Source organism: Callithrix jacchus, chromosome 7 (assembly GCF_049354715.1).
Source record: "Callithrix jacchus isolate 240 chromosome 7, calJac240_pri, whole genome shotgun sequence".
NCBI classification, from domain to species: Eukaryota; Metazoa; Chordata; class Mammalia; order Primates; family Cebidae; genus Callithrix; species Callithrix jacchus.
In genome coordinates this window covers 47,963,796-47,991,771 of record NC_133508.1, presented here as the reverse complement: position 1 = coordinate 47,991,771, position 27,976 = coordinate 47,963,796, and the positions used below count along the sequence as shown (strand labels likewise).

Below are 27,976 nucleotides of genomic sequence, written 5' to 3'. Positions count from 1 at the left end.
CCAGGTGTGGTGGCTCATGCTTGTAATACCAGCACTTTGGGAGGCCAAGGGGAGCAGATCAAGAGGTGAGGAGATGGAGACCATCCTGGTGAACACGATGAAACCCCATCTCTACTAAAAATAAAAAAATAAAAAATAAAAAAGTAGGCAGCCGTGGTGGCACATGCCTGTAGTCCCAGCTACCCGGGAGGCTGAGGAAAGAGAATCACTTGAACCTGGGAAGGGGAAGTTACAGTAAACCAAAATCATGCCACTACAATCCAGCCTGGGCAACCGAGTGAGACTCTGTCTCAAAAAAAACAAAAACAAAATTATGTAACCTTTATGGGATTCTCAGAAGCAAATAACGTAGCACTTTGGTTGGCTTCCTAAGCTATCCATCCCATTACTCTTCTTTATTACTCAGTAACAGAAACTGACTGTTACACATGGAAGGTGATGCTCCACACATTTTATCAAATACCTCCACCAATTTTAGGCAGCTGACCCAGCTGTGCGGTCAGTTACTAATTTTCTGCCTTGCTTGTCCACATATTTCAACATGGTCTATTTCAAAAAGCAGGCAGAATTCTTCAAATATAACAAATTTCTTTTTAAAATATGCTTTGCACTATTTTAGAAGATGAGGAAGAAAGGAGCGTTTTATTTTCACGTATTTTAGAGAAGGAAAGGGACCTTCATTTTACAGGTGAGGAAGAGAGTTATCCAAGGTGGCGCAAGAATGGCCGGGAAGCCTGATGTCCACTGCTGACTAGGGCCTTCTGCCTGTTAACGTCAAGCGTGTCATGGGCCTTCATACCTGGGCTGTGTCAGGGAGCCTTGTAGTACTAAAGCAGTATGGGATATGCACTGCGAGCGGATGTTGCTCAGAAGCTGGCTGACTGCTGGCTGGCTGCACATCTGAAAAGGAAAGGTAGAAGTGAGGCCAACAAGAAACAAACAATACAATTTCATGCTGTAAAAACAAGAGATAAAAGAGATGGACCATCAGTAAACAGCATGCTTTCTTCTTCTTTTATTCTTAGTGAATGAGCTATGGTAACTATGCCTTTCAAGTGTACTGCCTCTGTAGAAACTGATGTCAGAGAAGAGAGGTGACCAAACTCACACTTCAGAACCTTGGAGGTCAGGCACAGTGGCTCACACCTGTATTTCCAGCACTTTGGGAGGCTAAGGTGAGAGGATCACTTGAGGTCAGGAGTTTGAGACCACTCTGGCCAACATGGTGAAACCTCATCTCTACTTAAAAAAAAATACAAAAATTAGCTGGGTGTGGTGGGAGGTGCCTGTAATCCCAGCTACTCAGGAGGCTAAGGCAGGAGAATTGCTGGATCCCAGGATGGGGAGGCTGCAGTGAGCAGAGATAGTGCCACTGCACTCCAGCCTGGCGACAGAGTGAGACTCCAGCTCAAAAAACAAAAATCAAAAAACTTCGGAGACATGCCCACTCATTTTGCTTCTGCTAAGGTTAAGTACAACGAAGTCCAAAGAGGGCCCTTTACAAATATGAAACTAAACAGTGGACAACCAGATCAGTTTCTAATGTAAACCTACAATCGGAAAGTGAAATAGGAATAAAATGAGAAAACAATGAAGCCAGTCCAGAGAAGTGATGGGAAAAGGGGAGCTTACTGAGTTTAAGCCCAGCCTTGCAACTGATTATTTATGTGATTCTGGACAAGTACTTAGTCTCTCTGAGGGTCATTTGCTTATTCATACAATAGAAAAAGAATGCCTATCACATACCGGGCTTCGCTGCACTAACAGAGCAACTGTGCGGATACGAGCCAATGTAGACCTGGCACAGTCCTTGGCAATCTACAGAGGCTCCATAATGTTGCTCATTATAACAAACCAGCAGAATTATCAGGGCCATGTGAGTCATTGGTGGTGCCCAGCTACAGTGTGGTCAAGAGAGGACTCTGAAGCCAGGCCACCTAGGTTCACACCTTGGCCCTGTCTCCACTAGAATGTGAGTTCTACAAGGGCAGGAATCTCTGTTTTGTTCATTGACACATCCTAAATTCCCAGCACTGTGCCTGGCACATGGCAAATGCTCAATAATGACTTTACTGATTGAATAAATAAATGAATGCTCCAGGGGTGGGGATAATCAAACAATAACTAGGCTTTTTAAAAATTTTAAGTGAATCCATTTCACATTACCTTTGGTGCTTTTTTTTCCTCTATTCCAACTCGGTCGAAACACTCGATGAGGTAGTTCAGCATATCTGTCTCTTTGCAGGTTTCAATGGTGAAATGGTCACTGTAGGAATCCCAATTACTTGCTCCACCAGAGGCTCCCAAACTTTGGAGAAGATACAAAGAAATTATGACTCTTATCTCTCGATTATTTTTGGCAGAGTTTGCGTTTCTGCAGCAGAAAGCCTGTTAGGATCCCTGCACACGTAACAAAGCACAAATACCCATGCGGCCGAGATTCACCCTGCCTGTTTCACCTGCTCCAAACCCAACAAGAGCAACTTTTCATAACATTTTAGGGACCTAAGAAGGGGGCTTTATTTTCCTGCAGATGGCAACTTATAAAACCAGAAGCACTAAGAACTGCTGCTACCAAGTGTTAAGCATTGAAAGAGACATCATAGGCACTTTAACCAAAAAGAATGGCATCACTCAGAGACCTGTAGGTTAAAGCCAGACACTATGCTGCTGCTGTAATCAAACTGTTTAGACGTTATAAAGGACTAACGAAATAGCCCTCATCTTTGTTACTTCTACGTAGATCTCAAAAGCCCTCATCTAGCACTTGGCAAGAGAATCAGAGCTTAAGAAAACTGTCCAGTTAGGAGGAGACATGAACATATTTGCTATCAACATAACTCCAAAACTATGAGTGAAAAAGGCAAAGCAGTATAGTAAACGACAAAACAAAAATATTGTACTAGGAGTAACCAGACGTAGGTTCTAGTCTCAATCCCATTGTTTACGTGTTACCTGAACCTAGAACCGCTATCTCTTCTGCAGTGGGGCTTCCGTGAAATAATGTGGAGGTGCTTTGTAAAATATAAGCAGCATACGATGTGAAGTACTGCTATGTTAGTAATAACTATCCTCTGGGACAAAAACCAAACATAATCACAAGGGTTAAATTTCAGGAAATTAAACAAAGTTAAAGTCAACCATTGACAGGCCACATAACAAATCTGGCGTTTAACTCACAAACTGATTTGATATACATAAAAGATACACAGGGATTAATTAAAACGAAGGAAAAAAAGTAAGGAGTACTAAAATGAAGGAAATGAGAAAACATAAACTTAGCAAAAAAAACTACATACAGAGATGATAGAGAATGGGAATATGACCAGGTACGGTGGCTCACATCTGTAAACCAGTGCTTTGGTAGGCCAAGGCAGGTGGATCACTTGAGGCCAGGAGTTGAAAACCTGCCTGACCAACAAGGCGAAACCCCGTTTCTACTAAAAATACAAAAATCAGTTGAGCGTGATGGTGCACATCTGTAATCCCAGCTACTTAGGAGGCTGAGGCAGTGATCTGAGATCATGCCACTGCACTCCTGCCGGGGTGACAGAGAGAGACGCTGTCTCAGAAAAAACGAAAAAGAAAAAAAGCACGGGAATATCAGGAGATGCATCTCTACTTCAACCCAGAACACATAATTAATGTCTAAAAACTAACAGGACCAAGAGGAATTGACATGCTTTACAGAAAGACAGATATGCATAACTAATTTCGGAACACATTTGGAACACGTGCCACATAACAAAGTTTAAGTCTGTGATGGACCACATATACCATAATGGTCCCACAAGGTTACAAAGCCACACTTTCACTGTATCTTTTCCATATTTAGATATGTCTAGATATACAAATACTCACCATATGTTCTAATTGCCTACCGTGTTCAGTACACTAGCATGCTGTGCAGGTTCTTAGCCTAAGAGAAACAGGCTATATACCACATAGCCTAGGTGTATAGTAGGCTGTACCATCTAGGTTGTGTAAGTCTAGTCTATGATGTTCACACAATGACCAACCTGCCTAACGATGCATTTCTAAGAATGTATCCACTTTGTTAAAGGACACATGACTGTATGCACATAACTGTCTTTAGACTTCTGGAAAAATACAGAAAATTGACCTTGGAATATTGGCCGGGCGCAGTGGCTCATGTTTCTAATCCCAGCACTTTGGGAGGCTAATGTGGGTATATCACTTGAGGTCAGGAGTTCAAGACCAGCCTGGCCAACATGGTAAAACCCCATCTCTACTAAAAATGCAAAAAAACTGGTGGCATGGTGGCATGTGCCTGTAATCCCAGATACTTCAGAGGCTGAGGCAGGAGAATCTCTTGAACTTGGGAGGTGGAGGCTTCAGTGAGCTGAGATCGCACCACTGCACTCCAGCCTGGGCAACAGAGCAACTATGATATTGGCTGGGCACAGTGGCTCATGCCTGTAATCCCAGCACTTCTAGAAGGCCAAGGTAGGCACATCACTTGAGGTCAGGAGTTCAAGACCAGTCTGGCATAAAAAAAATAATAAAGTATGATATTAAAGTATTTCCGTAAGAAGGTGAAAACAATGCTACTTTGAAATCCAAGGCATTCAGCCCAGAATCTAGTAAATTTGAACTCCAGAAACCTATAAAATAGGTCTGACAGGTGGAAGGGAAGGGAGGCAATGAAACTGAGAAGGCACAAGGCAGCCAACTCCCTGCCAACTGAGCAGGTAACTAAGCCACCCATAAAGCACCTCACCAGAGTCATGACAAGGTTGGGCAGGTCAGTGTGGGATCCCTTAAAAAACAAGGAGGCTGAGGCAGGAGAATTTCCTGAACCCAGGAGGCGGAGGTTGCAGTGAGCCGAGATCGTGCCATTGCACTCCAGCCTGGGTAACGAGAGCAAAACTCCGTCTCAAAAAAAAAACAAACAAAGGCAGGCCAGGTGTGGTGGCTCACGCCTGTAATCCCAGCACTTTGGGAGGCTGAGGTGGGCAGACACAAGGTCAGGTGTTCAAGATCAGTCTGACCAACATCGTAAAACCCTGTCCCTACTTAAAATAGAAAAATTAGCCAGGCATGGTGGCATGCGTTTATAATCCCAGCTACTCAGGAGGCTGAGGAAGGAGAATCACTTAAACCTGGAAGGCAGAGGTTGCAGTGAGCCGATATTACACCACTGCACTCCAGCCTGGCAACAGAGCAAGACGCTGTCTCAAAAAAACAAAGGCAATTAATTACTGTGTCTTTTTTTTTTTTTTTTGAGATGGAGTCTCACTTTGTCACCCAGGCTGGAGAGCAGTAGTGCAATCTCCACTGAGTGCAACCTCCACCTCCTGGATTCAAGCGATTCTCCTGCCTCAGCCTCCCAAGTAGCTGTGACTACAGGTGCTCACCACCATGTGCAGCTAATTTTTGTATTTTTGGTAGAGATGGTATTTCACCATGTTGGCCAGGATGGTTTCGAATTCCTGACTTCAAGTGATTCATCCACCTCGGCCTCCCAAAGTGCTGGGATTACAGACATGAGGCACAGTGTCTGGCCAATTATTGTGTCTTTATAGCAGCTAATTTTTTGGTATACTTTATTAATTAATGGCAGGATCTGCTATCTGCTGATTGGCTTGATAAATGAAAAGTGAGTACTGTAATAAAGCACAGGAAAAACATGTACAAAGACAAACGGAAAAAGCCATCAACCAGTGGGAAAAGTGCAGGGAACCCCGTGAAAGGGAAAAAATATATATCTATCTTTGCTTGTAGCAATTTTAGTTAGTTTCAAGCTACCTGTGATCCCTCCTCTGCCTCTGACATTCATGACTCCGTGACTATATTCACTGCACTTTGTAAGGATGAACTTTCCTAAAACAGGTTTGTACCTACACACAATTGAGGGTAATTTTCTCATGAGCAGCTCTTGCAGATGACAATGAAAATAGCTCTGCCTCATGTTTAAAATGAAAATCTGAAACTCTATTTCTTGATAATAAGCCCCATTTTCTCACATCTTTTTATAAAAAGCATCTTTTTATAAAAAAATTTTTTTTGAGACGGAGTCTCACTCTGTCACCCAGGCTGGAGTGCAAGTGGCATGATCTCAGCTCACTGCAACCTCCACCCCCCAGGTTCAAGGAATTCTCCTGCCTCAGTCTTCTGAATAGCTGGGATTACAGGCACATGCCAGCACGCCTGGCTAACTTTTGCAATTTTAGTAGAGATGGTGTTTCACCATGTTGGCCAGGATGGTCTTGATCTTGTGACCTTGTGATCCACCTTGCCTTGGCCTCCCAAAGTACTGGGATTTCAGGCGTGAGCCACCGCGTCAGGCAAAAAGCATCTTATGTATAATGTCAATAGGTCCTTGCCAGCTGCCAGGCCTCAGTTTGATGCAGCTCCCACACCCAGCATGTGAGCATGCATGTGAACTCAGCAAGCTTGGATGGCACTGGCTCATGCAACTGCCACTGAAATTACTTCCATTCCTATCAATACATCCCATTTCATCATTTTTTTTTTTTTTTGAGATGGAGTTTCGCTCTTTTCACCCAGGCTGGAGTGCAATGGCGCGATCTTGGCTCACTGCAACCTCCGTCTCCTGGGTTCAGGCAATTCTTCTGCCTCAGCCTCCTGAGTAGCTGGGATTACAGGCACACGCCACCATGCCCAGCTAATTTTTTTTTGTATTTTTAGTACAGACGGGGTTTCACCATGTTGACCAGAATGGTCTCGATCTCTTGACCTCGTGATCCACCCGCCTCGGCCTCCCAAAGTGCTGGGATTACAGGCTTGAGCCACCGCGCCCGGCCCCCCACTTCATCTTAACTTAAATTTTATACCCTCACTGTCACTTGATGTTTGTCCCCTCCAAATCTCATGTTGAAATGTAATCCCCAGTGTTGGAGTGGGGGCCTACTGGGAGGTGACTGGATCATAGAGGCACAGATCCCTCACAATTGGCTTAGCACCATCCCCTTGGTGATGAGTGAGTTTTCACTCAGTTCACATGAGATCTGGTTGTTTAAAAGAGTCTGGGACATCATGCTCCTCTCTGTTGCTCCTGCTCTTGCCATGTGACCTGCCTGCTACCCTCCTTTCACTTCCCGCCATGACTGGAAGCTTCCTGAGGCCCTCACGAGAAGCAGATGCTGTTGGCATGCTTCTTGGACAGCCTGAAGTACTGTGAGCCAATTAAACCTCTTTTTGTTATAAATTGCCCTTTCTGTATGGCATTGCAAATGGACTAACATGGTGATCACCAGCCAGGCACCAAATAAGCTGACTCTGAAGAGGAGAGGAGGAAAAAGTGAAACAAAACTTTAACCAAACAGGAAATGCAGCATGAACCTCAGTATTTGTCTATATGTTTCAAAATTTTAACATCAATCCTAAAGGTTTGATGTTAAAAGAGTAAATCATGATCACATGTAAGAAAAGCGGCCAGTTTCTCTAACACAAGCATAAGTGTCAGTGGTCAAAAACTGATTTACAAGAATTTTTAGATTTAAACTGAAAGAGGTAGATTCAAATTTTGAGTGTGATACTAAAGGAGAAAATGGTATATAGTTTCCAGGTATACATTTATGCTATGAAGAAATATTTCTTCACTTTGGGAGGCTGAGGTGGGTGGATCGCTTGAGGTCAGGAGTTTGAGACCAGCCTGGCCAATGTGGTGAAGAAACCCCGTCTCTAATAAAAACATAAAAATTACGCAGGTGTGGTGGTGCACACCTGTAATCTCAGCTATTGGGAGGCTGAGGAATGAGATTTGCTTGAACCTGGGAGATGAAAGTTATAGTGAACTGAGATCATGCCACTGCACTCTAGCCTAGGAGACAGAGCAAGACTGTAGCTAAAAATATATATATATGAGGCCGGGTACAGTGGCTCACACCTGTAATCCCAGCAATTTGGGAGGCCAAGGTGGATGGATCACGAGGTCAAGAGATTGAGATCATCCTGTTCAACATGGTGAAACCCCGTCTCTACTAAAAATACAAAAAAATAGCTGGGCATGGTGGCGTGTGCCTGTAATCCCAGCTACTCAGGAGGCCGAGGCAGGAGAATTGCCTGAACCCAGGAGGCGGAGGTTGCAGTGAGCCGAGATCGCACCATTTCACTCCAGCCTGGGTAACAAGAGCAAAATTCCATCTCAAAAAAAAAAAAAAATATATATATATATATATATTTCTAAATGTTTAAAACAGTATTTAATATTTTCCCTCAGAAAGCTGTTACAAAATTCATGATGCTTTTACAACTGTGACATCCTAAATTCTTGGAAATATGTCTTATTTAAGTCCTAAGAGCATCTAAAAAATTATACCTCTCGCTGGGAAAATATGCATATCATTTTTTGATAACTACATTAGCAGTCCAATGTAACCATGTAATTACTTCACATAATGGAAACAGAGCTGCATCCTCTGAAGCCACAGTGAAAATGCGCCTAGGAATTACACATCCATCAGATCTGTGCAGGCTGACTCCCATTTTAAATGCACCAATAAAACTTGCCCTTAAAGAGACTCTGTTTCTAGTTTCTTCTATAAGGACCCTCCCATTTACTGATTTCTCAAATGCAGACTTCATAATTTGTATTTTTGTTTTTTGGGTTTTTTGTTTGTTTGTTTGTTTTAAGATAGAGTCTTGCTCTGTCGCCCAGGATGGAGTGCGGTAGTGTGATCTTGGCTCACTGTAACCTCCACCTCCCGGGTTCAACTGATTCTCATGCCTCAGCCTCTCTAGTAGCTGGGATTATAGGCACATCCCACAACACCTGGCAAACTTATCTTTTTAGTAGAGATGGAGTTTCGCCATGGTGGCCAAGCTGGTCTTGAAATCCTGACCTCAGGTGATCCGCCCACCTCAGCCTCCCAAACTGCTGGGATTACAGGTGTTAGCAACCATGGCTGGCCTTGCATTGTCTTGTAGCAAGGCAAAGTCAGAGCTGTTCAGGTTTAAGTACTATAAATTCATTGAATAAATGTTGCTAAGGGACCTTCTGTGTTCTAGGCACTGCTGTAGGTCCTGGTATAGTGCACGGAACCAGACAGACAATGAGGAACAGCATGCATATGTGTGGGTTGTTTTTTTTTTGAGATGACATCTCTCTCAGGCTGGAGTGCAGTGGTGCGATCTCGGTTCACTGCAAACTCTGCTCCCCGGGTTCAAGCGATTCTCCTGCCTCAGCCTCCCGAGTAACTGGGACTACAGGCATATGCCACCATACCCAGCTAATTTTTGTGTTTTTAGTAGAGACAGGGTTTCACCATATTGGCCAGGATGATCTCAATCTCTGGACCTCATGATCTGCCTGCCTTGGCAGGCAAAGTGCTGGGATTACTGGCGTGAGCCACCGCGCCTGACATAGTGCATGTGTGTTCTATACAATGTGTGATATAATGAGGTCAGGGACCACCCTCTGAAAGAGATTAGGAGAGTGAGAGCCAGCCACACAGCTATCCTGAAGGGAGAGTGGTCGGAAGGGGAGAAACAAGTACAAAGGCCTAAGGCAGGAGGAACTATTACGTGCAAAGAGCAGGAGGAGCCCAGTGTATGAGCTAGGGAAAGAGTAGAGGGAGATTAAATTAGAATGGGGCATGTGTGTGCATGTGTGCTTGACGTGGGGTACATGTGTGTAGCATATGGGAGTGTATGTGTATGTGTGTGTGTATAGTATGTAGAGTATACATGAGATGTAGGGTCTTGCAGACCATGGTAAGAGGCTTTGGATTTTACTCTGTGTGAGAAGGGAAATCACTGGAGGATTTTAGGGATACACATGGTGGAGGGTTTCGTGTGTGTGTGTGTGTGTGTGTGTGTGTGTGTGTGTGTGTGACAGACAGGGTTTCATCAGAAAGAGAGACAGACAGAGAGAGGGTTTCACTCTGTCACCCAGGCTGGAGTAGGCTGGAGTACAGTGGCATCATCATGACTCACTTGTAGCCTCTAACTCCTGGGCTCAGGCAAGCCTCCCACCTCAGCCTCCAAAGTGGTAGGATTACCTGTGCTTGCCACTGTGCCCGGCCACAAGGATTTCTTTTCCACCATTTCTGTGTTTCATCCCCAAGCAGTGATAATCAGCAAAAAGAAGAGGTTGAATGTCAATGTTTTCACTATTCACTAATTTTCCCTTTGTCTACTCACATAAGGCTCATGACGTTCAAGATTTGACCTCCTTCACTGAAATATCTACACAGTTACAAAACAAACACAAAACCACCAAATTTCTTTCTAGTCATCAGCTTCCTAGGAAACAATTAGAAACATTTTCCTCAGGATAACCTCTCTGGTATCTTTATCACAAGATACCTTTCTTTTTTTTTTCCAGATCAACTTCCAGTTTTTATTTATTGACTTATTGATTTACTTTTATTTTGGGTTTGGGGTACATGTGAAGGTTTGTTACACGGGCAAATTCCAGTTAAGGAGGTCTGTTGTACAGATTATTTCATCACCCATGCATTAAGCCCAGCATCTAACAGTTATCTTTTCACACCCTGTAATTCTCACTTCGCTCACTTTTGCCACTCCTGCAAAAAGCAGTTCCTTAGAATTCATACAGTTCTTTTCTCAGAAGTCTGCAAAACATTACAGAAGGAATTTTTTTTTTTTTTTGAGACAGAGTCTTGCTCTGTCACCAGGTGCCAGGTTGGAGTGCAGTGGCACAACCTCAGCTCACTGCAATCCTGCTTCCTGGGTTCCAGCAATTTTCCCGCCTCAGCCTCCTGAGTAGCTGGGACTACAGGCGCACTGTTTTACCTTTTTAAAATTAATCCTTATTATTACCCCTATAAATAGCTAAATAGACATCAACTCCGCTGGGCCAGCAGATGAAGAGAGTGATCCAACCCCTGATGATTCTTTCTTCTATGACATAAGTCTTACCAAGTAAGAAGTTGGTGGTAAAATTGCTTACTTCAGAGTAAACAAAATTTTGGGAAGATCAATTAGAAAGCGGGAAGGAAAATACTATTTCTTTGCTGACTACTACAAGGTTTTGGCTGGACGCAGTGGCTCAAGCCTGTAATCCCAACACTGCGGGAGGCCGAGGTGGGCAGATCACCTGAGGTCAAGAGTTTGAGACTTTGGGAGGCCGAGGCGGGTGGATCACCTGAGGTCAGGAGTTCGAGACCATTCTGGCCAACATGGTGAAACCCTGTCTCTACTAAAAATACAAAAATTGCTGGGTGTGGTGGCGCACGCCTGTAGTCCCAGCTACTCGGGAGGCTGAGGCAGGAGAATTGCTTGAACCCGGGAGGCGGAGGTTGCGGTGAGCCGAGATCACTCCATAGCACTCCAGCTTGGGTGACAAAGCAAGACTCTGCCTCAAAAAAAAAAAAAAAAAAAAAAAAAGAGCGAGACGGAGTTTCACTCTTGTTACCCAGACTGGAGTGCAATGGCGAGATCTCGACTCCCCACAACCTCTGCCTCCCGGGTTCAAGCAATTCTCCTGCCTCAGCCTCCCAAGTAGCTGGGACTACAGGCGTGCGCCACCACACCCAGCAATTTTTGTATTTTTAGTAGAGACGGGGTTTCACCATGTTGGCCAGGATGGTCTCGATCTCTTGACCTCTTGATCCATCCGCCTCAGCCTCCCAAAGTGCTGGGATTATAGGTGTGAGCCACCGTGCCCAGCAAAAAATAAGATTTTTTGCTAGCTCTTCTTGGCTCTAACCCTACTTAGAAGAACCCTCAGTTCTTCTCTGTTTAAATAGTTATGTATTTTTACCTATTCTGTGGCATTCTTTTTTTCATATCAACTAAGAACCTATAAACTGTCAAAATCTGGATGATCACAGTTCACTGTAACAGCCACAAGGGACACACCAACTGACTGGGATGGCGTTTTGTAATTAAGGAGCGAAATGCTGGCACTTCCTTGCCAAAGAAACCGACTACATGCACAGACTCTCGGCAGCAAAATCAGTAGTAAGGCACAAGCAAACAAGACCTATCTGGGCAAAAAGGAAAAGTGGGTGGCAGCACGGTGTGGTGGTAAAGAACCTGAGCCTGGATTCAGGATGCTCGAGTCTGAATGCAGTTCTGTGACTTTGATCCTCTTGTCCACCCCCCACCCCTCCACTTCCTCATAGCAGGCTACAGCGAGGAGTAAAGGAGCTGACGTTGCACAGCGCTGACCCCGAATCTGGCACACGACACTCCATGAGTATTTGTAGCTATTTTTATACACTCGGTAAATTTTATTCCTCCTAGCAGGTAGAGGATTTAGATCTGAGGCCAGGTTGAGTGTTAGAAGTCCAGAAAGAGAGGTATTAGTAAAAGCAGTATACAATCTGATATAGTTGTTAGAGAGAGTCACAACTAAATAAGCCAAGGAGAGAGACTTTCTCCCACAGATCGTTTACAGTAAAACAGGTAACAAGCACTTTTGCCCTGTGGAAACCGGCTCCTGGGAAGGATGCCCGCTTTACTACTACCGTCATGCAACAGAATTTGATCTACATGAAAAAGACACTTTCCCCTCTGGGAAATTTACTTGAGAAATAGTGATAAAATGTTCAACATAATACAAATATCAACCTTCCTGAATCAATATTCAACCTCGTATCAACATTGTTCTGTCTCTTTGTATATTCTCTGATGATTCTTCTGAACACCATCAAATTGAATGAAGTGTACCTAATTCTACTGCAGTCTCTATTTATAGCCTGGAGGTATTTTTGAACAGTGCTGGGTACCAACACCAACTCAGTCCAGAGGAAACTTCAATTTAAGAGCAAAACTGTAAGACAATGAGTCAGAAGATTAGAAGGAAGGTGCTATTATATTCCTTTGCCCAATGTCACCTACAAAACCCAAGTAGTGTTTTTCACTCGGTTTCCAGGGGTAAACATTCTGCAATACCTGGAACTATATTTCAGCCTCTGCGGTCATTTTAAAGGCTCTTTAAACAAATGGGGTCTGGTTTCACTGAGGTCCAGGAAGTGCTTAGAGAAATTTAAGGCCAGACATGAAAGCAGAATCACAGTTATACCAGACAGTACGACCTTGGATGCTCTCTGATGGACTGCCCAGACTGAACTTGATGGGGTGAACGGGTGGGGGGTGGGGGGGAAGAGAAAGGAACACATACATACACACACCAAATCCCACCCCCTCTCCCACTCCTAAATAGCAGCAATCCATGCAACTGTACTTAAGAAAACAGGCCTGAGAGAGTACAAGTTGTCACATCTGGTAGTTCACAATAACATTCTTGCAATAGATAAATAAAGGGTCTCTCGTTTTAGATCTAAAGGTAGATAAACTTGACGACTGATCTTTAATCTGTTTTCATGCTTTTGAATAATGATTATACATAAGTTTTCCTCCAAACTTGCCAGGTAACAACTACAAAAATTCTCAGGCCAGGCATGGTGGCTCACACCTATAATCCGAGCAATTTGGGAGGCTGAGGAGGGTAGAACACCTGAGGCCATGAGTTCAAGACCAGCCTGGACAACATGGCATAACCCTGTCTCTACTAAAAATACAAAAATTAGCTGGGTGAGGTGGCAGGCGCCTGTAATCCAGCTACTCAGGAGGCTGAGGCAGGAGAATCGCTTGAACCCAGGAAGCAGAGGTTGCAGTGAGTGAAGATTGTGCCACTGCACTCCAGCTTGGGCAACAAGAGTGAAACTGTCAGGAAAAAAAAAAAGAGAAAGAAAGAAAAGAAAAAGAAAAAAGAGAGAAGGAGGGGAGGAAAGGGAAGGGGAGCGGAGGGGAGGGGGGAAGGAGGAAGAGGAGTGGAGGAAGGAAAGAGGGAGGGAGGGAGGGAGGGAGGGAGGGAGGGAGGAAGGAAGGAAGGAAGGAAGGAAGGAAGGAAGGAAGGAAGGAAGGAAGGAAGGAAGGAGGGAAGTTAGTTCTTCTATGTGTTACTTTATCCCATGAAAAGGTCTGAACATGTCAATACACTCTCAAGCCCACCTCATTCCACCCTATCCTGCCTGGATTCAAAGCGCACCCCTTGTTAGAGCTTATAGTAGTTAGTTCCTAAGCATCTATGCACATCTATGCACATGCAGGGGTAAGACTCCATTCCTCTGATACCTGGACCCAAACTGGACATAAGAAAAATCATCACCACCACCACCACCTTCATCATCACCATCACCATCACCATCATCATCATCATCTTCTTCATCTTCTTCATCACTACTGTCCCCAGAAAGTGCGAGGAAGAGGAAGGAGAAAGGATTGTCGTACATACTACCACAACAAAAGCAAAAAAGGCCATCAGAGAACAAAGGAAAAACAAGAGGAGGAGAAACTTTTGCAAATGCTGACCTTTTAAATAAATCTTACACTAAAACTTCTGTCCACTGACATGCAGAAACATAATTCACCTAAATTATAAAAACACATATAGGTACATTTGAGAGAAGGGGCCACTGGATTCATGGAATTCTGATACTGCTTCCTTCTAAGAGACCGAACTTATGCATAACTAAAACTCAACATGTCAGGGCGTGAACCGACCCACCCCACTCACCAGAAGTAAAAAACACCAGGCCCAGATTTGCTCCCACACCCTGTTGGTCTGACTCCATTTCAATTACCACTGGCAACAGGACAAAAAGCCAAAAAGGGTTCCTGTGACCCCCAACTCTCAAAGGGAAGAAAGGGAATTATAATAGAGCAATCCAAACTTTCCGGCATTATCTCAGGTTACGTGCCTACCAAACTAGTTAGCCACACAGGTTAAAAACCCAAAACAACAACAATTAAACAGAGTCAGTGTCACACAGCAGTTCTTCCAAACTGTGTTAATCTCCTTTCCCTGCACAGCAAACACACACGCAATTCTCCTGCAGGATAAATACCTAGGAGAGATCCTCAGGGAGGAGGGGCGTCTGTTCGTGGCACTGGGTGAGGCGGGTGGTAGGGGTGGACCGGTGCTGCTGGGCCTCTGTCTGGAACTGCTGGCAGGCACTGCTTGGGGGTTACTGGTGAGAGCAGGGGGACTTGGGGAGGTTGACAGAATGGAGATGCCTGAGGATGCCCACGGGTGAGTGACAGTGTAGGGGCGATACCGTGGGGATGAGGGCTGGCTTCCTGCAGCAGTTCCAGAGGCTGCACTATGAGGACTGAGGGGAGTGGAAGGCACAGCCAACTGGCTGGCTGCACGGGAAGGTGAGGCAAAAGACGGGCCCATCATGGGCACAGAGCTCCAGAAACTGGGAGTGGGAGCCGGACTAGTTTCATAGAGGCTAAAGGAGTTGAGAAAAGGGAGGAAAGAAGAGAAAAATCAAAGAAAAATTTGAGATAACTAACTAAACGAGAAAACATCAAGCTTTCAAGGATAGGGTCATTTTGGTTTAAGTATACAGATCTATCAGATAAACATCTAAATAATTGCAATCTTATTGCTCTACTGATCTAGAGACTAGATCACTTACAGGACAGTAAAGGCCCCGTTCAAAGAACGACGTAGTACACACAGCCAACTGGTTCTAAAATTTAATCTACCAATAGCTTAACCATAGAGAGCCAAAAAATAACAATCTGAAAAAGAGAGTTCCACTTTCAGTGACTAAAACCACTTCCCCAAATATGATACATGCCATACCCTCTATGGCACAGATCAACATTGTAAACAAATATTCCCTTCACCTGTGTACTTCATGACTCTTACTAGCCGTTAGCTGTGCAAAGAGAACCACACTGACCTAGACAAAGAGCTGGTGCCAAAGGAACCCACGTTGCAGAACATGGGGCTTGTTCCCGGATTGGAGCCAGTGTTTAGCAGGAGATTTCTGTCTGGCGACCGTGCTGCTGCAGCAATTGGCTGTGATGTAGCTGTCAGACTGGCAAATGGGTTTTCATCTCTAGTCTGAGTGGACATCATTAGCACTTCCATTAAAATCTGACCAATCAAGTCCTTAAAATCGGAGAACACTGTTGGAAAGAGAATAAAGAATAAAGAACAGGTTATACACAGTTCTTCATGTACACAGCCCTCAAATAAGCCAAACTGACCCCAAGTGGTTTGATGCAGTATCCTGGTTTGGATTCTGCAATGGAAAAAAGGACATTAGTGGAAAACCTGGTGCAACTTAAATAAAGCCTTGTGTTTAGTTAGTAATAATTTCTTAGTTTTGACAAATGTACCATGCTTATATAAGGTATTAACATCAGGGGAAACTGAAAAAAGTATACATAGGAACTCCTTGCATTCGCTGAAACTATTCCAAAATTAAAAGTTTATTAAGAAAAAAATATTGTGGTAGAGTCAATGAGAGAATGCTGATGTATATTAACTGTAAATGGAGCTAGGCCGGGCGTGGTGGCTCATGGCTGTAAACCCAGCACTTTGGGCTGGGCGGATCACAAGGTTAGGAGTTCAAGACCAGCCTGACCAACATGGTAAAACCCTGTCTCTACTAAAAATACAAAAGTTAGCCGGGCGTGGTGGCGAGTGCCTGTAATCCCTGCTACTTGGGAGGCTGAGGCAGGAAAATTGCTTGAACCTGGGAGGTGGAGGTTGCAGTGAGTTGAGATCATGCCACTGCACTCCAGCCTGGGCAACAGAGTAAGACCCTTTCTCAAAAAAAAAAAAAAAAAAAGAAGCTACTCCCAACCACAGAGGTTACTTTATTATACTACAATTACAACTGGGTTAATATTTCTTAGTCTAGACACATTTCATATACAGTAATAAAACTATTAAGTCCAAGGTTCAAAAGATTTTATAAAGGGTCCAATATCTAGTCACTACCTGGCTTTCAGGAGCAAATGCTAGTCTGGGGCCTCTTACAGTAGAACACCTTCTTATTCTTGGCAGCTTCCAGTTGATTTACTGTTGGTCTTTAGATACATTTTAAATATCACTAAAAGAAAATTTAACTCATGGAAATTTTATCTAATTTGGTTATTTAAAATTACCACTTACATGTGTAAGATAGATTTGGAATCTTAAGATTTCTAATAAGAATAAGAAGTAGCAGAATCTTAAGAGACATGGTCTGCTCCATGAGCAGAGTCAATAAGAAGATGCCAGTAAAATCAGAAAGTCTTATCCACCCTCCAGAAACACAAAGGACTTTGTTTCCCTCCCCAGAAGATGGGCATCATAGAAAAGGGAAAGGTAATCTTCCTGGTAGTCACTCAGCCATTTAAAATGTATCTACTGAGGGACTAATTCGTGCAATATATCCTTCCAGGAACTGGGGATATATCAATGAGTAAAACAGACAAAAATCCCTACCATGGCTCATGCCTGTAATCCCAGCACTTTGGGAGGCCAAGGCAGGTGGATCACAAGGTCAAGAGATCGAGACCATCCTGGTCAACATGGTGAAACCCTGTCTCTACTAAAAATACAAAAAATTAGCTGGGCATGGTGGCGTGTGCCTGTAATCCCAGCTACTCGGGAGGCTGAGGCAGGCGAATTGCCTGAACCCAGGAGGTGGACGTTTCGGTGAGCTGAGATCCCGCCATTGCACTCCAGCCTGGGTAACAAGAGCAAAACTCCGCCTCAAAAAAAAAAAAAAAAATCCCTACCATGAGGGAGGTTATATTCCAGTGAGGCAAAAAAACCACTCCAGCATACCTCCCATACCTCTGCTGCATTCCAAATGACTGCTGTAAAGAAAAGTCATAATGCCCTATGATGCTGATATCTTGCTAAGAGTTTTATTATTTTGTTACAAGAGGGGCCTCTTACAGTAGAACACCGGAAACATAGCAAAATGTCATTATGTCCTATCTTGCTAAGCAATTTAACCAAATAGATCAATTCCACTGTAATGGCTTCATAGGCACTTAAAGCAGGTAGGGTCATACAGAAGAAATCTCTCAGGATCCCTGGAGACCACCCAGTGTAACTCTACTTCATAAGAGGAGGTAAGCCTGGGCTCGGTGGCTCAAGCCTGTAATTCCAGCACTTTGGGAGGCTGAGGCAGGTAGATCACGAGGTCAAGAGATCGAGACCATCCTGGCCAACATGGTGAAACCTCGTCTCTACTAAAAATACAAAAATTAGCTGGGTGTGGTGGCATGCACCTGTAGTCCCAGCTACTTGGGAGGGTGAGGCAGGAGAACTGCTGGAACACAGGAGGCAGAGGTTGCAGTGAGCCGAGATTGTGCCACTGCATTTCAGCTTGATGACAGAATAAGACTCTGTCTCACCAAAAAAAAAAAAAAGGAGGTTATGCTCTAAGCACCTTCTTACAACAAAGGGAAAAATTCCAACCCTGAGAAAATGGAGACCATTAACTTATTTACATAGTTTTGTAGAAATCATAAAGTGAAAAGTAAGTTATCAATAAGATCAGTGGAAACGGAAGAAAGTGGCCACACAGCTGTGTCCTCATCAAGATGCTTCCCTGTCATCAAAAATATAACCCAAGAGCAAGATGGAGTGAATGTGGATAATGGGGGAGGACAAAGATCTCATGTCTAATTTTCTTGTTAAGTACTCTGCAGTAAGACTGCTGAGCTAGATTCCTACCTTCTTTTGGGTTCTGCTTAAACTGTGCAGAAAGAGAAGAAAGAAAGATGACATCTCTGTCCCGGTCCTTCCAAGAGACACGAAAGATCTTACAGACCAGCTGTAAGGCCTGCTCTTCAGATACTTCAGGGCCCGAGGAAGGCTCCTGGTGAAGAAGAAGACTTACAGGTTAATTTCAAATAAGAGGTATGAATTAGGTACTTCAACAGAAATACGTTATTCTGATTTCATTCATTATTAGTGATGGTATTTTTAAAATGCATGAAATATGTGGGATCATAATATAATCCCACTGATTAGGGGAAAAGTAGGCCTGTTACTATGACATCAAACTTATAACATCTAAGTCTCATGAGCTTACAGTACAATCTATGGGGAGCATAAAAGAGCGAAGATGGCCAGGTGCAGTGGCTCCCAAGTATAATCCCAGCACTTTGGGAGGCCGAGGCAGATGGATCATCTCAGGTCAGGAGTTCAAGCCCTGACCAACATAGTGAAACCTGGTCTCTACTAAAAATAAAAAAATTAGTCGGTCGTGGTGGCGGGTGCCTGTATTCCCAGCTACTCGGGAGGCTGAGGCAGGGGCATCACTTGAACCCAGGAGGTGGAGGTTGCAGTGAGCCGAGATCATGCCACTGCACTCTAGCCTGGGTGACAGAATGAGACCCTGTCTCAAAAAAAAAAAAAAAAAAAAAAAAAGAGCAAAGACATTACCAAAAGTCACCAAGAAAAAAAATGTGACAGAAGATGTACATATCCTATGTATTTACTTTTCTGAATTCCACAGGACCAGGTTAACATTCTAGGTGCATAATCAATTTTCCTCCAGAAATTTTTCAAAAATGGAACATTTCTCATTACACGCCATCACAGATAAAATGTCATATATAATTTTGTAAACATTAAAGAACTATACAAAAAAAAGCACTGCACCACTATGAGGCTACAGTGCTTCTTTTTTTTTTTTCTTTTTTCTTTTTATTTTTGTTTATAATGCAACTTCTAATAATCATTAACATGTGTTGCTAAAGGATTCCTAATAATTTACTGAACAGAAAGTGACATAATTATCTATCTATATAAACACACACACACACCCTAAATGCAGAGCACTAAGCTCAGGTGGTAATCAAACATAAAGGCTTCATGTTTTCAAAAACTTTCCACTTGCTACTAGATTTTACATATTCTTGCTTCATTCCCAGTCATTTCCCTCAGAATACTGCTAAAGATGTGATGACCTACTTGTTTAAAAGCAAAAGATCAACAGAGAGAACTCTAATTACCTCTAAATTAGTTCCTATTACAAACTAAATTTACTGACAAAACCATGGCCCTGAACCAGAAACAGATGGATTACATCAGATCACAGGAGTGAGTTACATTTCCATAATAAGGGTAATCTAGGTTATTCATTTTTCCTCAAAAGAATAAAAATAATCACCTGCCTAGGACTTCCTGATTTGGAGTGGCCCCATGCTAATAGATACAAGACATGAAATGGTTTTATTTATTTTACCTGTACCAAGGGCTTCATCGCTTACCAACCTTATCACTGAGGCTCCGTTTTTCTCTTCGATCATTTTCATCAACCTCCATGTTTTCAATTCCTGAATCCACATCTACCTGGGACATGCTTAAAGTACAAAAGACAAGCCTTTTACCTTTTATAAATCCATGCAATGTCACTGTAGCTGCTGGTTGAGGAAAAGTTTTAAAATATCAATTAAATTAAAATATTGATTTAATTTATATATATATAAATTAAATCAATCAGGAAAGCAAAATGATGATGGTCCATCTTTTTTCTTATTAATTTTTAAGAGTTCTTCATAAATTAGGATCTAAACATTCTGTCTCTCATACATGTTGAAAATATTTTTCCTAAGTTGTCATTTTCTTGGGCTCACTTTTAAAAAGTGTATCATTAAAGTCGGTTCTTTATTATTTTTAAACGACATAAAATTAACCAGGCCAGGTACAGTGGCATGCACCTATAGTCAAGCTACTTAAGGAGGCTGAAGCTGGAGGATCACTTTAGCCCAGAAGTTTGAGGCTGTCGGCACTATTACTGTGCCTATGAATGACCACAGTATTCCAGCCTAGGCAGCATAGCAAGACTCTGTCTCTAAAACAAAATTTAATAAAAATTTTTTAAAAATGTAAATAAGAAAATAAAAAACTCAACTGAAGGCTTATTACAAAAACTGGTTAAGTACATACTATTTCCCCCGATTAAACAATTGCTCTAGCACCATTTATTGGAAAGATCATGCTTTTTACATTAATGTGAAATTTATGTCACATGTCCAATTTTCATTAATGAGAAACGACTAATTTCTGTTCTGTTAGACAATGTGTCTGTTCCTGACCAATACCCTTCCTTCTGAATTAATAAAACTTCAAAGTCTTGATACCTGCTAAGTCAATGTTTCCACCTTATTCTTCTACTTTCAGGGGTGTTAGCCATCCTTTGCTCTTTCCTCTTCTATACATACTTAAGAATCAGCCTGAGAAATTCCTTTAAAACCCTCCAGGGATTCTGACCAGAATTTCTTTGACTCTTAGAGATCAAATTAGAGAGAAGTAATATAATTATGTCACTGAGGTTTTTATTACTCTCCAGCTATTAAGACCTTCTTTAAGGACTATCAGTAAACTTTAATACTTTTCTCCAAAAAATTCTACATTTCTTTTGCTAAATTTATTCCAAGGTACCATATGTTAATACTTTTTAATGAAATTGCAAATGGTACCTTTTTAAAAATTAAGTTTTCTAATTTTTTGTTGTTGGCAGATAGGAATGTAACTGATTTTAAATATACACTTCTTATAAGCAACTTGTTTATTTATACATAGAAAGTTTACCATGTAAATAATTTTTTTTTTTTGAGACAGAGTCTTGCTCTGTCACCCAGGCTGGAGTGCAGTGGTATGATCTCAGTTCATTGCAACCTCCATCTCCCAGGTTGAAGCAATTCTCCTGCCTCAGCCTCCCGAGTAGCTGGGATTACAGCTATGTGCCACCATGCCCAGCTAATTTTTTAAGTATTTTTAGTAGACACAGAATTTTACCATGTTGGCCAGGCTGGTCTCAAACTCCTGACCTTGTGATCTGCCCACCTCAGCCTCCCAAAGTGCTGGGATTACAGGCATGACCCATTGTACCCAGCCACCATGTAAATAATTTATCTGCAAACTATAACTGCTATTTCTTCCATTCCAATCCTTACTTGTTTTACTGTACTGCTGAATACAAGAAGAAATAGCAGTCATCCTTGTTCTTATTGCTGATTTTACAGAAAATGATGCTAACTTCTCACCACTGAATATGAGAGCTACTGTCGTTTTTTGGTAGATGCCCTTTATATTAGAGTAAGACAGTCTATACTGTCATAAGACATACCCTCTGAAATCTTAGAGGCTTAACACTGTAAGGATTTAGTTCTTGCTTACACAAAGTCTGATGAGAGTGAAGCATCCTTACTCCATCTTTAATCTATGCCATCTGCAATACACAGCCTCCAAGGTCACTGGAGCAAGAGAAGAGAGGGATGGAGGAGGAAGATCGGCTCAACTGCCTTCATCTAAAAGTGACACGTCACTCTAGTTCATAGTCTACTGAACAGAACTAGTCACTTGGCCCTAATCTAACTAACTGTAAAAGAGAATGGGAAACACTGGGGAGCATGTGGACTATTTGGTGAACTTTGTCTGTGCCACACTGTGAGTTTAAGGATATTCCTTTCTGTTCGTTTGCTTACTTATCATGAATTAATGTGGAATTTTAGCAAACTCATGCAACTACCAACATTATAAGGATTTTCTTTTTAACATACACTACGGTAAATATATTTATAGATTTTCTAATGTCAGTACATCCTTGCATTCCTAAAATCAATTTATCATATTATATTGTATTATTTTAAAGCAAACTTTTTTTTTGAGATGGAGTTTCGCTCTTGTTACCCAGGCTGGAGTGCAATGGCGCGATCTCGGCTCACCGCAACCTCCGCCTCCTGGGTTCAGGCAATTCTCCTGCCTCAGCCTCCTGAGTAACTGGGATTACAGGCACACACCACCATGCCCAGCTAATGTTTTGTATTTTTTTTCGTAGAGACGGGGTTTCACCATGTTAACCAGGATGGTCTCGATCTCTTGACCTCGTGATCCGCCCTCCTCGGCCTCCCAAAGTGCTGGGATTACAGGCTTGAGCCACCGCGCCCGGCCTAAAGCAAACTTTTAATTGAAATATAAGACACCTGTAATCCCAGTACTTTGGGAGGCCGAGGCAGTAGATCATATGAGGCAAGGAGTTCGAGACCAGCCTGGCCAATAAGGTGAAACTCCATCTCTACTAAAAATACAAAAATGCACTGCATGCTAGCCTGGGTGATAGAGCAAGACTCTGTCTCAAAAAAAAAAAAAAAAAAAAAAAATTATGTGTACAGAAATGTGCACAGATATGTTTGACCAAATATACTTCCACAAAGAAAACATACCAATGTAATCAGCACCCAGATCAGGAAACAGAATATTACCAGTACTCCAAAAGCCCTGTTGTGATTCTCTCAATCCCTGCTGTTCTAGCTCACAGTAATTATTGCCCTGGCATCTAACCCCATAGAATAGTTTTGTCTGTTTTTTGTTGTTGTTGTTGTTATATATTGTAGTATTTAATTTGTCCGCATTTTAAGATTTTTGCAACTATATTCATGAGTATGAATATCATATAGTTACTTTTCTCCTTTTACATTATTCTTGTATGGTTTTAATATTAGTGTCACATTAGCCTCATAAATTGAGTTGAAGTGTACTTTTTTTTTTTAATTCTTGGAAAAAATGTATAAAATTGATCATTGGAATTAGGGCAAAATCATGAAAGAACTCATGTAGAAAGAGAATAGAAGGCTGGTTACCAGAAGATGAAAAAGGCAGTGAGAAGTAGGGATGGTTAATGGGCATCAAAAATAAAAGTCAGAAGGAATGAATAAGATCTAGTATTTGATAGTACAACAGAGGTACTACAGTCAAGAATAATTTAATTGTACATTTAAAAATGACTAAAAGAGGCTGGGGGTGGTGGATCACTTGAGGTCAGGAGTTCAAGACCAGCCTGGCCAACATGGTGAAACCATATCTGTACTAAAAATACAAAAATTAGCTAGGTGTGGTGGCCTGTGCCTGTAGTCCCAGCTACTCTGGAGGCTGAGGTATAAGAAATGGTTGAACGTGGGAGGGGGAAGATGCAGTGAGCCAAGACTGCACCATGACACTCCAGTCTGGCTGACAGAGTGAGACTCCGTCTCCAAAAAATAAATAAATAAATAAAAGACACAATTTGATTGTTTGTAACAAAAAGGATAAATGCTTAAGGGGATGGACACCCAATTTTCCCTGATGTAATTATTATACGTCAGGGAAATTGATTGCATGCCTGTACCAAAATATCTCAGATATCCCTTAAATATATACACCTACTATGTAACCCACTAAAATTAAAAGTTTTTTTAAAACACCCAAAATTCAAAAAACAGGCCCAGCTTGTTTTTTGTCTAAATCTGTAAATGTCTTCATTTCCCTTTGCTTTAAGCAGTTCCAAACCAGGTGTGGTAGCTCATGCCTGCAGTCCTAGCACTTTGGAAGGGCAGGAAGATCACTTGAGGCCAGGAGTTTGAGAACAGCCTGGGCAACATAAGGAGACCCTGTCTCTATCAAAAATTTAAAAATTAACCAGGTATGGTGGCACAGGCCCATAATCCAAGCTACTCTGGAGGTTGAGGTGGGAGGACTGCACGGTTCACAAGGCTGCAGTGAGCCGTGACTGTAGCAGGGTACTCCTGCCTAAGCAAAAGAGTGGCAACCTGTCTCAAAAAAATAGTCAGGAGTTCAAGACCAGCCTGGCCAATATGGTGAAACCTTGTCTCTACCAAAAAAATTAAAAAATTAGCCAGGCATGGTAGCATGCACCTGAAGTCCCAGCTACTAGGGAGGGTGAGGCATGAGAATGTTCAAATCCTGGAAGCAGAAGCTGCAGTCAGCTGAGATTCTGCACCACTGCGCTTCAGCCTGGGTGACAGAGTGAGACCCTGTCTCAAAATAAATAAAATAGAATAGAAAACAGAAAAAAGAAAGAAAAGGGGCAGTTCCACAGGAGTACACATTTCCCAGTTGACAGTTACTTTCTTTCAACTGTTATTCTGCCATCCTCTGGCCTCCATCATTGAGATATTTGGCTGTGATTTCTTTTACAGATAATCTCTCTTTTCTCTCTGGCTGCTTTAATGGTCTTGTTCTCTGCAAGGAGTGGGGATATTTATTAAATAAATAAATAAAAAGGTTTTTGTCACTGGTGTTCTATAATTTCACTATAAAATGTGTAGATACGACTTTCTCTGTTTATTCTGCTTGGGATTCATTAGGCTTCCTAAATCTGAAGATTCTTATCATTTACCAACTATCAAGAAAAATTCAGTCATTAATTTTTTTTTTTTTTTTTTTTTTTAAACAGAGTCTCACTCTGTTGCTCAGGCTGAAGGACAGTGGTGTGATCTTGGCTCACTGCAACCATCACTTCCTGGGTTCAAGCGATTCTCCTGCCTCAGCCTCCTGACTAGCTGGGATTACAGGTGCGTGTCCCATGTCCCGATAATTTTTGTACTTTTAGTAGATACGAGATTTCAACATGTTAGCCAGGCTGGTGTCTGACTCTTGACCTCAAATGAATGGCTGTCTTGGCCTCCCAAAGTGCTGGGATTAGAGGCGTGAGCCACTGCACCCAGACTCGATTCCCCTTTTCATCTGTTTAGCCCACTGACACAAACCGACGGGACTGCTTGAGGGCAGAGAAGCCAGATCTAAGGAGTCTGACTTGCTCAATCATTAAAGTAATCAATACCTCAGCCATTCTATCACCCACTTTTGGTACATATGAAACACAGGAGGGCTGTTTCAAGACACCCTAATTCTTATGAAGAAAATAGGGTATTTGGCTTACCTACCTGAAATATTCCAAACTTTAAAATTTCATTCATCAGTAAAAGTTTTAGGGAAAGGCGTATGCTTGCCAACTTTATATTTACAAAATGAGAACAATCATTTTTTATTTTTACTGACTACACCATTATTTCATAAAAGACATTTAACACACAAGTATAGTGGGCCAGGTATGGTGGCTCATGCCTGTAATCCCAGGCCTTTGGGAGGCTGAGGCAGGCAGATCTCTTGAGGCCAGGAGTTTGAGACAAGCCTGGCCAACACGGTGAAACCCTGTCTCTATTAAAAATACAAAAATCAGCCAGCCATGGTGGCACATGCCTATATCCCAGCTACTCAGGTGGCTGAGGCAGGTGGTTGAGGTGGAGCCAAGATTGCACCACCACGCTCCAGCCTGGGCAACAGAGCAAGACTCAACAACAACAACAACAACAGCAACAACAGTATGAAGAACATTCTGAATAATACACAACCTTTAAATTTAATAAATTTGACACTAATTTGCTAAGGAATGGCATGGTCTCTAGCTGGCAATTTGTGACTACTGGACTAGTGACTAAAGTGAATGGATCTTTCTCTTTCCCTAAATAAAACAGCATATAAGAAAACTGGCTTCACTTTACCTTTTCTCGCATGAGACTCCATCGATATCCATGCTCTGGGAACGTGAGAGAGACTGAGATTGTGTTTCAAGGCTATTAGAGGGCGAGCTGCTGAGAGAACTGACTCCTTCACTGCTCTGGCTTCGATGGGCTACTCCTAGACGGAAAACATAGTAAGAATGAAGCCCCATGTGAAATAACGTTAAAGCTATTTGTAATAGCGACAGTAAACACGCACAATCTGCAGTCACACCATCATGATATTGCAGCAATCTAGGAATTTCTATCAGGTTATATAAAAGCTGGAGACAATATTAAAATCATAGGAACATTACTAAGAAATCGTAACTTATCAATATACTTCATATGAGGTCAGTAACAGCTACACCTAATGCCTAAAACTCACTCCTTATCACCTCTCTTGCACCAATTCAAACTATGGTCCACAAATACAAATTAGAAATACAAATTAACTTCCATGATAGTCCAGAAAAATCCTTGCAGTGTAAATAAAATATATTAATATACCAGGCCAGTGCAGTGGCTCACACTTGTAATACCAACACTTTGGGAGGCCAAGGAAGGTGGACCACCTGAGGTTGGAAGTTCAAGACCAGCCTGGCAAACATGATGAAACCTCGTCTCTACTAAAAATACAAAAATTAGCCGGGTCCCTGTAATCACAGCTATTCAGGAGACTGAGGCAGGAGAATCACTTGAATACGGGAGGCAGAGGTTGCAGTGAGCCAAGATTGCACCAGTGTACTCCAGCCTGGGCAACAGAGCGAGAGGATATATTAATTAACTTACAGAAAAACATGATGAAGCGAGTATAATAAAATGTTAATGATAGAATCTGGATGGTGAGTATATGGGTCTTCCTTGCAAAATTCTCTCAACTTTACTGTATGTTTAAAATTGTGGCAATAAAATGTAAAAAAAAATACAAGTGGACTACTCAACAATGTCCTTTGATACAGATTGATCCATTTACTGATTGAACACCTTAGTGGAAATTAAAAACCTGACACTTGTTGCCCTCACAGAGCTTACAGTACAGTGAAACTACAGTCATTAGTATAGGGACAGACGATTTCTCACAGCAATTTCCTCATCAATGTCTTTAAAATCATGTTTAACATTGAAGTTTTAAAACTTACTTTAACTCAATGAATATCTTCCTATGAAAACAGAAGAATGTTTACCCAAGCATTTGCAAATACTTTAAAATATATATACCTATGGAGCTGAAAGAAAAATGACACGTTTAAAAAAAAAGCATTGGCTGGGCATGATGGCTCACGCCTGTAATCCTAGCACTTTGGGAGGATGAGGAAGGCAGATCACTTGAGGTCAGGAGTTTGAGACCAGCATGGCCAATATGGTGAAAATACAAATATTAGCCAGGCGTGATGGCACACACCTGTAATCCCAGCTACATGGGTAGGCTCGGGCAGGAGAATTGCATTAACTTGGGAGGCAGAGGTTGCAATGAGCCAAGATGGCGCCACTGCACTGCAGCCTGGGTGACAGAGCAGGACTCCATCTCAAAAAAAAAAAAAAAAAAAAAAAAAAAAAAAAATCAAAAAAAAAAAAAAAAACAGAGAAACTTGAGAGTTACCACTTGCAGCGAAAACAATTACTGAATAAATACAATTTTAACACTTCCAGCATTCTATGAAAGTAAATTTGCCACCTTTTAATGTTTCTCTTTGTTGAAGAATACTACAAAATATTTATCCATTCTTGAAAGCAGTTCTTTGCATGTACTAATTTATTAAAACTTCCGCAGGACTTATGAAGAAAATAAAAAGCTAAATTTTCTGGGCAGGGCACGGTGGCTCACGCCTGTAATCCCAGCACTTTGGGAGGCTGAGGCGGGTGGATCACAAGGTCAAGAGATTGAGACCATCCTGGTCAACATGGTGAAACCCTGTGTCTA

The 27,976-nt window shown here is 42.2% G+C and overlaps 1 protein-coding gene across 11 annotated transcripts in view; it reads right to left on the bottom strand.

Moving 5' to 3' along the window:
* The window catches only part of UBE4B (ubiquitination factor E4B), a 150,964-nt gene that overhangs the window by 64,282 nt on the left and 58,706 nt on the right, over positions 1–27,976 (bottom strand). For 3 of the 11 annotated variants that reach the window (XM_054258751.2, XM_035307662.3, XM_035307663.3), the window contains 8 exons: positions 26,056–26,191; positions 19,985–20,072; positions 18,437–18,581; positions 15,654–15,882; positions 14,808–15,194; positions 14,035–14,193; positions 2,167–2,308; positions 800–900 (listed from right to left, as the gene is read on the bottom strand). In XM_054258751.2, coding sequence (XP_054114726.1) covers positions 800–900; positions 2,167–2,308; positions 14,035–14,193; positions 14,808–15,194; positions 15,654–15,882; positions 18,437–18,581; positions 19,985–20,072; positions 26,056–26,191 — 1,387 coding nt within the window. Of the gene's footprint in view, positions 1–799; positions 901–2,166; positions 2,309–14,034; positions 14,194–14,807; positions 15,195–15,653; positions 15,883–18,436; positions 18,582–19,984; positions 20,073–21,892; positions 21,970–26,055; positions 26,192–27,976 lie in introns of all 11 variants that reach the window. The other 8 variants (XM_078330335.1, XM_035307664.3, XM_078330334.1 and 5 more) reach the window with 4 other exon arrangements.